Source organism: Lathyrus oleraceus, chromosome 7 (genome assembly GCF_024323335.1).
Source record: "Lathyrus oleraceus cultivar Zhongwan6 chromosome 7, CAAS_Psat_ZW6_1.0, whole genome shotgun sequence".
Classification (NCBI taxonomy): domain Eukaryota; kingdom Viridiplantae; phylum Streptophyta; class Magnoliopsida; order Fabales; family Fabaceae; genus Lathyrus; species Lathyrus oleraceus.
Window position 1 is genome coordinate 520,853,476 of NC_066585.1, and position 9,789 is coordinate 520,863,264.

The 9,789-nt window shown below is 36.0% G+C and overlaps 1 protein-coding gene across 1 annotated transcript; it reads right to left on the minus strand.

Annotated features, from left to right (window-relative positions):
* Positions 1–6,579: 6,579 nt before the first annotated feature.
* On the minus strand, positions 6,580–8,859 carry LOC127104712 (uncharacterized). Its single transcript, XM_051041879.1, has 3 exons — positions 8,311–8,859; positions 7,674–7,898; positions 6,580–7,164 (listed from the first exon to the last, which is right to left on the minus strand). The coding sequence occupies exons 1-3, from the start codon at positions 8,857–8,859 to the stop codon at positions 6,580–6,582; spliced, it is 1,359 nt and encodes a 452-aa protein (XP_050897836.1).
* Positions 8,860–9,789: the final 930 nt, after the last annotated feature.

Consider the following 9,789-nt stretch of genomic DNA (forward strand, 5'->3'; position numbering starts at 1 on the left):
AATGTACAATCAGACAATGCAATGTGCAAAGCACAATCAACTCAAATGAGCCAAGCATCCTACAAAACACACAAGTTAGTTCACAATAATTAATCCAAACTCAATTTAATCAACTTGCATCATTCTCCTTTAAGGCATTTGCATCTCAACCTGAAACACAATTCAAAAGTGAGAAACAAGACCACTAGGACAAGCCTAGGGTCCAAAGGAGATGAAAAAATCAAAACAGCAAGTGAAAATTATCCAAAATCACATTCCAACAAATTATAAACAAATGCAATTGGTCCCATGCTCATATCATTCACCATCACCATTTCATGCACAAAATAGCATTAAACATGCAATTTGCAACCTCAAATGACCAAACAGAAAGATCTCAAGCAAATCCATACCAAAACAATTCAATTAATTCCATAAAAATTCAAGTCTAAACAGAACATATCCAATGAATAGCATATCAAATTTCAGCTTAATTGGACAAAAGGAAGTAGGTCAATGAAAATCAAGAAGTTCAGACAAGTTCAAGCAAGCCAACACAAGGCATCAAAACAAGCATCAACTTCAATAAATCATAAAACAGTGACACAACAAGATAAATGAATGGGATCAAAACCACAATGACCTATAATGTGTCTAGAATCCACATGTCAAATTTCACATCCATCCAATTAATCATGAGAATTTCACAATTCAAATGCCAACATGTGTCACAAAATGTCACAAAATGATCCAACAGAAGAGAAAATCTCAATCAATTAGGAAATGCCATCAAAAATTCCAGAAAAAATCACATGTGATCTCAACATAAATAGGCTCATTCATGCAAAAAAATTGGCTCAATTCAACATCCCTAAGAATATCAAATAAAATCATGAAGTTCATCAAGCTTGGTGTGACACAAATTGTCACACCTCTAATCAAAAATTCATATCTCCTCAACCAGGTATCCAAAAATTACAAACTACATACCAAAATCACCATCAAATAGTCCATAATAAGCACAAAAAATTTCATCAATTTCTTTGGAAGCATCATCATTTTATGAATGATATGGCAAAGCATGTACAAATTGCATACATCCAAACAATCCCTAGGCATTTTATTTTTTCACACGTGCACAAAAATCATAAAAATCACCATTAAAAACTACACATCATAAGGAGAATCATGCAAAAAACCTCACAAAATTTGGACAAATAATGAATCTCCTATGATTTTTCTAAGTTCATGCATCAAAAATGAAATGAAATTGAAAAAGAAATAAGAAATAATGAAATGAATATTGGAATAATGGCAATCTGGTAATTCTTAACAACATGACCAAAACGACGTCGTTGGCATTAATTCAGTGGCGCGCTCTGATTGGCTCTGAGGCGGGGGAAACAACTATTTCGAATGCAGGCAAAGGAATTTTGGATCAAACGCGCCTCTGAACACGTTCTTCGTCCAGAACGTCAACAACAATGTCCAGAAATCCGTTACGAGCATTTCTCAACCAAAACGCACATGCCATACATCAAAATCACCGTCTCTCAACCTAGATCATGGACATGCATTCGATTTTTCCTAATTCTGAACCTATCAACGGGATCGATCGAAAGAAACTTCCTAGGTCAAAGTTCAAATCACGATATCTCTCTCTACACTCAACCAAATCAAAAACCACGAGCATCATGATAATCTACATTGGAAGATCTACACAAACCACCTAACAATTCATGCAATTAAGAATTTCGAAGAATTACCTCTTGAAGATGGCAGTGCTCGATTCTTGCTTTTCCAGGTGTAAGAAGATGAAACAGATGAAGATTATTGATGAGGAAGATGATTGGAGTGATTAGGTTAGCTCGAAACAGCACCAGTTGCAAGAATCTTCAAAACTCCATTGATGAGCAAGCTTCCAACAGTTGCAATTTGGCAAGGTTATGGCATGGATTTTGTGAAACAGTTATGCACAATCACTTGTAGAGTGTAGATCCAAGAAGAATGAACAAGATTGATGGAGATTTTGATGAGAATTGGTGAAAAATGTTGGAAAAAGTTTGAGAGAATTTGAGAGGTTTTGGATGAAAAAGTTTGTTAGATCTTGGAGAATGAAAAATGTGTAATCTCATTAGCATTTTCTGTTACAGTTAAGGCTTTATACCACTGCTTAATCAACTTTTTAATCCAAATTAGCAAATTGAGTTGGATTAGTGAAAATGAGTTTCTTAATGAAATGTCCAAAAAGTCCTTTTCCAAATTTGGCCAATGCAACAGTACATGACAGTTCCCACAAGTTCTATTTGGCATTTGGAGTGTGTTAGAATTGGTTCCATGTGCATAGGCCTTGTATTTCTCAATTTCACCATTCCATGCCAAAAATACAAAGTGATCACTTGAAAAATGACTTTTTTCCATGACCATTTTTGATGAATTTTGATCATACATCATGAAAGTACATGTGAAATGGGGTTTGCTCAAAGAAAGATCACCCAAATTGGCCATTCCATGTGAAAGTTATGCCACTTTGAATTTAGGCATTTTTGGAAAATGATTGGGCCATAACTTGTCAACCATACATGGGAAATTCAAGTTCTTGGACTTTTTGGAAAGGTGAGAGCAAGATCTACAAATTTCATGTTGAACAAAATTTCATTTGAAGCTTTTTTGGACATGTAATTTTGTGGTGAAAAACTTTCCATTTTTGGAAACTTTCATTACAAGTCACTTTCTATTTTTGGAAACTGTCCATCTGATTTTATTTTCTTCATTCTTGATGTTTGAAATGTCAAATGAAACTTGTTTCATCATGAATGAAGTATATCCAACTCTCTCCCACCTCCAAATCCATCAGTTCAAGCCCAGTTGACCACAGTTGACTTTTTTGATTGATAGATGAATTTGGTCATGCACTGATCAAGTTGAGCCTCAAACTTCTAATGAAATGGCTCAAATGATGAAACCCTAGCTCCCATAAGCTCAACATAATCATGTGATGATCCCCATATCCATTGTAGACCTCATCTCCATGTCATGCCCTGATTGGCCCAATGCAACTGATTAGGGTTGACCAGTAGTCAAAACCCTAATCTCAAGGTGTCTTATCAATCACTTGAACCTCTTGGATGATATCAAGACCATAATGATGATGATGTACCATAGCAACCAAGATCAAGCTCAATCTCCTTGAAGAACATGAAACCCTAATTCAGACCACACATCCTCAGATGATTAGTGATCCAGTCCAATGAAACCTTAGCTTGTATCTTAACCTCTTTATCTTCTGATCAAGACTTAGGAGGATGACTTGCACAATGTTTCCACATGATATGCAAATGCAATGCCTAATGACCTAAAAAATGCAATGCAATATGTTAAGCTAGTCCCAAGAGAGGAGGGCAAATTTTGAGGTGTTACATTATGGATTGCATGAACAGGGTATTCAAAGGCATTAAAAATCTGTAAATAACTGCCTTGGTCAGATCAATCTACTATAGGTTGGCTTCTATATTTGCAACCAGAGGTGAAATATGGAGTGTGGTGTTAATGTCTGGGTAAGTATTTAGTGAGTGTTGCATGAAAGTCATAAAATAAGAGAGCATCAAAGCTATCACACACGTTGTAACAGTCTTTGACCGTCATAGGCAAAATTTCAGCGTCCATGAAACAATGGACCACAACGAGGGGAGACCAAATTTAGCCTATGATGTCAGACTAAACAGAAGTTGGTCCGACTGTGGAAAATTCCAGACCTTCCGCATTCCTTGCTCCCTTGTCATTGCAGCATGCGCATATACTCGTCAAGATGCTTACAACCATTTATCTGATGTGTACAAGGTCGTCATCATCATGAATGTATATAATAAAAGCTTATCGGTGCTACCAATGAAGGAATATTGGCCACCATACGAAGGTGATATAGTTTGGCATAACGCCGAGATGCATAGAAAGAAAAAAGGAAGGTCAAACAGCACATGTATCAGGACAGAAATGGATATGACAGATAAACTGATAAGACTATGTAGTATTTATTGTCAACCAAGACACAACAAGAACAAATGTCTCAATCGAAGAGCATCATCTGGGTCATAATCTTTTTGTAATATTGTATTTTTGTAACCTTCAATTTTTATATATCATTAAGTTTTTGTTAGAACGAGGTTCATAAGAAACATCACTACAACATAAGCAAATTGAAAATAGAATATTTATAACTGATTACAACCATCAAAGTGATGTCATATCGTCTGAACATCATTTCCCTAACATCCTTATCAATTTTCATTCGCATCCAACCAAAGATATTATTGAGTCTCTCAATACTTCTAATTTTTTTCCTTTTGGTATTTTCCCATCTAACCAACGAAACAACTCCCTCTTCAGTTAAGCGAACATTGTGATGTTCCAGAAAAGCACCAACATTTGAGGTTTGTCTCTCGCATAAATCACCTTTCCATAACAGCGATGAACACCAAACATGATTGCCAAATGATGAAATGAGATGTGGAAAAATGATTCACACAAAACCTCTATTTATAACCAACAAAATTGCATAATACATTGAGGTGTTAATCCAATTGGCGCCTCCTTTGAAAAAATACATATGAGCGACAATTGGACTGGCTGCACCATGTACCCTAGCCAATCCAATTGGCGTCTGCACTCTATTTTTAAGAGGAGTCGCCAATTGGATTGGCGCATCCTCCTAAAAGTGGGGTAATTTGGGATTTTTTTTGAAAACAGGGTAATTTGGGATTTTTTTTGAAAACAGGGTTATTTTGGGAATTTTCTTGAAAAATTGGGTTATTTTGGTAAAAAAATTCCCCAGAGTGGACCTAATATATATAATTTATTTTCAAAAGTAACTCAAAACATTTTCTTACTTCGTTTTTTAAGATTTTAAAATAAATTAAAATTGATTTTTCTTTAAAATCAATTCAGTTCTCTTTCTAAGCCACGTTTTTTTCTTCTGCTTCAGGTTTCAAATCTTTTTCATCATACTATAGAGTGTTCGACTATAAAGTATGTTACCACTTGTACCAAAAAATGAAAGAATCTCTCCCCTTTTAAATGGGTCGAAATTAATTCAAATATTTGTTTTAGTTTAAATTTAATGTAATAACTTTTAAAGCCAACCCTTCATGGCTCTGGATGTAAAAACTTGACCATTTCGGAAATTGGTTAATTTTATCATTATGGCTCTGACTCTTTTCGTAAATTATTCTTTCGCTATTTTTACCTCCTAAAGTGCAGGCTTATTAATCGGTCACCATTTTCACTATGTTTTCGTTGCTTATCCGATAAGAAACCAAGGATATTGAGACATTGTGTACGCATTATGGTACCTTTAAAGTTAATTTTCATTCTCGTAAGTTATTTAAGCAATTTTATTAATTGTCAGATTTATTTTATGTTTTCATGATTTTATGCTTTGGTTGTCGTGTTTATGCCCTCCAGGTCCACTGAGAAGATCCAATGGGTACAATGTGAGAAAGTGGAAAGTTTCGGCATGCGAAAAAAGAAGATTTCCTAGTTCAGGAGGTCTGACACGGCCACCCGTGTCACCTAACACGGGCCGTGTCAGGAGGGAGTCCAAGAAAGAACAAGTAATGCCCAAAACAATGGCATGGCACAACCCTGTGTTAGCCTGACACTGTCAGTGTCAGCCCAAAAAGCTAATTTTCCAATTTTCGGGCTTTTTCACCGGGCTTAAGTTGCAGGGACATTTTGGAGATTTCCACCTTCTGCCAAGGGATTTTCACTATATTAGAATAGTTTCTACAAGAGAAAATGAGGGATCTGGGAACGAGGCGAACACAAAATTGTCAGACGATCAAGGATTACAAAGATCAAGGAATTTAGAGAGCGGAAGGTTTTCATGAGAGGAAGCGATTGAAGATCCAAGTCATTCAATTACTATGTGTATTTTTATTCTTGAATTTGTTTTGAACAATATGAGTAGCTAAACTCGTAAATGCGAAGGGGGTGTCCCTGATTTAGAATTGTAATGACTATGAGTTTATGATTGCATTTATAATATTATTCTTACGGTAACCTCTTGACGTGTTTAATGCTTTCTCTTTCGGACCAATCGAGATTGTTTTATGGTTATCAATTAGGCTGGACCAACATTGGTAAGATTTTCATAAGGTTACTATGCAGTAGATATCACCTAAGACTAGGGATACCCTGTAGCAATCAGAGCATTCTTGATATAATAAAGCTTAACTTCACCCTAATTGCCTATGGACATAGAAATTAGGGTAGAATGATTAAAGATTTTCTCACCAAGGACTTGGGAGAAAATACCCTCGAGAACTGGTAGTAACTGATATTTGTTGATGCAATAGTGACTCAGAGTTGTTACAGGGATAAATCATACACCTTCCCTAACATTGTTCCTCATACCTTGTAAACCCTTATTTATTATTATTATTTTTCTTTACCTTTATTTTTATAATTTTGAATTTAAAAACCCTAATTATAACTTTTGTTTAATCGAATGATGAATTAAACTCAATATTAACATGCAGTTCTTGGGATCGACATTCGGGGAATTTCCCATTTATTACTACAACAGGCAAAATAGTACACTTGCTATTTTTCCGACCACTTATGTTTCTTCAAATATTTCTCATTTACTTTCAAGAGTTTTCGATCTCTAACTAATTCTTCAATTTCATATGCGTCGTTTGAAAAAACTTGAGTAACTTGAAATGATCCTTCCCATTTAGGGGACCATTTCCCAAATGCTCTATCTTTCCGATCAATGGGTAAACTCACTTTCCACACTAAGTCTCCAGTCGAAAATAATTTAACTTTAACCCTTTTGTTATAAGACTTTTCTACTCTTTTTTTCTGCCTTTTTAATAATTCAAAGGCACTTAATTTTTCTTCGTCTAAATCGACTAATTCATATAACATCATATTCCAATAAGACTCATATGGAATTTCACGATGCCTATGAATTCTTGTTGATTGTAAGTGGATTTCGATTGGCAAAACAACATCGTGACCATATGTTAGCCGGAAAGGCGTATCATTTGTAGCCTCTTTAATGGAGGTTCGACAAGCCCATAAAATCTGGTCTAACGTCTTATGCCAATTTCTTGGCTTCTTCCCCACATGATTTTGAATTAGCCCAATTACCACCTTATTTGCTGCTTCGACCTGACCATTAGCCTGAGAGTAATAAGGTGTATATGTTAGTAATTTGAACTTCATTTCTTTAGCAAACTCCTGAACTTTTCAACCGATAAAAACTGATCCTTGATCTGTTGTAATAATTTCTGGTATTCTGAACCTATAAATAATATGCTTTTGAATGAATTTGATCATGGTCTCTTGGTCAATATTCATCAAAGGAGTAACCTCAATCCACTTGGTGAAATAATCTATATCCACTAGAATGTATCTTTAACTCTTAGATGACGTTGGTCGAATTTCTCCAACTAGGTCCAACGCCCAGCCTCTAAAAGGCTAAGGTTTTAAATTGAATGGAGTTCGCTTGCAGGGACATGTTATATGCCTGCATGCACTTGGCACTCTTGACATCCTTTAGCAAATTCCATATAATCCTTAAGCATGGTATGCCAATACGTTCCTTGTCGAAATAATAGCCATTTCATCTTGTGACCTGCTTGATGTGCCCCACATGCCCCTTTATGAACACTAGAGAGGGTTATGTATACCTCAGATTCACCAAGGCATTTAAGTAAGACTCCTTGAGGTGTCTTTTTGACTAATTCATTTCCTATAAGAACGTAGATTAAATCTCGATACCTGACTTTTCGTTCAATAGATATTGTTGGATTCTCTAAATATTCCCCTATTGGTTTTCTCCAATCTTCGTCTGCCAAACAATCCATTTCTAGAATCTCGAATTTTTCTTTATTAGCATAACCTAGCTTTGTTTCCTATAAATCTGATGGGAAAAGTCTAGTCGACACTACTCTTCCACTGACCTCGACCCTAGCTTGTAACTTCCCTTTCAAAATTTTATAACCAGAGGCAATTTAAGCTAAGTCATTGGCCTCTTGATTCTGAAGTCGAGGTATATGTCGAATGTTTACCACCTCAAACTTACGTAAGAGTCTACTAACTATCACAAAGTACATAATAAAATTTTCTTTAACACATTTGTATTCCTTTGTGATTTGTTTTATTACTAATTCCGAGTCTCCCATTATTTCGACTTGAGTTGCCCCCAATTCTAACAAGATCTCAAGGCCAACTATCAAAGCCTCGTATTCAACCTCATTGTTCGAACACAGGCCTTCGACCTTGTACTTGAATTTTATTGGAATTTTGTTAGGAAATAATTAGTACCCCCACGACTGTTCTATCTTTATGAGTAGAACCATCGAAGTACAACTTCCAAGGCTCCAACTCCATATAGTTTAAGGAATTTTGTACTATAGAGTGGTTGACTATAAAGTCTGCTACCACTTGTCCCTTAACAACCTTTAAAGGCATACAAGTTAAAGAATATTTCGTCAAAGCCAAAGCCCATTTACCAATTCGACTATGTAAGATAGGTTTAGATAACATATGCTTAATAACGTCAAAACGAGACGAACCACACACATCAACTAGCTTTATATAATGCTTTAGTTTTGTACAAGAGAAATATAGACATAGGCATAATTTTTTGACTATACTATATCTGGTTTCTGCATCATTTAGAAGTTTACTAAGGTAGTAAATGGCCCGTTCGACACCATTTTCATCCTCCTGAGCCAACATGCTCCCTAACGTTACATCAAACGCAACTATGTACAATCTTATACATCTATTCCTACAGGGAGGTGATAAAATCGAGGGTTGCACAAGGTAATCTTTGATCTTGTCGAAAGCCTCTTGTTGTACGTGCCCCATTCAAAGCCTTCCTGCTTGAGTTGGAGAAGAGGTGAGAAGGCTTGAGTCTTGCCACTTAAGTTCGATATAAACCTCCTTAAGAAGTTAATCTTGCCTAGCAACGACTGTAATTCCTTCTTTATTGATGGCGTTTTTGCTTCCATAATGGCCTTGGTTTTGTTCAGATTAATTTCAATCCCTTTCTTGTGGACCACAAAGCCTAAGAAATTCTCTGCTTGCACACAGAAAACACACTTTAGATGATTCATTTTTAGACCATGTTTCCTCATTCTATAGAATGATTATCGAAGATGGTCTACATGATTTTTCACTGAAAAGGACTTAACTACAACATCATCTATCTATATTTGCATAAACATTTCGATGAAATCATGAAAAATGGAGTTCATTTCCCACTAATACGTTGCCCCACCGTTTTTAGGCCAAAAGGCATTACTACCCATTCGTAGGTACCTAATGCTTTAGGGCATCAAAATTTCGTTTTTGAAACATCTTCGTCAGCGATAAAAATCTGATTATATCCAAAATATCCATCGAGCATACTAAGATACTCATGTCCCACGGCAGAATCTACTAGCATTTCTGCCACATGCATTGTATACTTATCTTTCGGGGTTGCAACATTCAAATCTTTGAAGTCAATGAAAACCCTCATAGTACCGTTGTTTTTAATAACCGATACTATATTAACAATCCATTCGACATACCTGCTGGTGCGGATGGAATTACATTTTAGAAGCCTTTCGACCTCCTTATTAATCTTCGACAGAACTTTGGGTGCAAATCGCCTCGAGGTTTGCTTGATAGGCTTCTTCCCAGCCTTTATTGGCAACTTCAGTTCAACCAAAACTCTGCTCAAACCAGGCATCTCATTGTAATCCCATGCGAAACAGTCTTTGTACTCCTTCAGCAGCTGGATCACTTCGATCT

Bases quoted from the DNA above. Each gene is read 5' to 3' on its own strand.
- LOC127104712 (XM_051041879.1), bottom strand. From the start codon at position 8,859: ATGGGGCACGTACAACAAGAGGCTTTCGACAAGATCAAAGATTACCTT. The intron at 7,899-8,310 runs GTACTAATTATT...TCAGATTTATAG, and splicing joins AAGATAGAACAGTCGTGGGG to GAAACAAAGCTAGGTTATGC. The intron at 7,165-7,673 runs GTATACATAACC...TATTACTCTCAG, and splicing joins AATGCCTTGGTGAATCTGAG to GCTAATGGTCAGGTCGAAGC.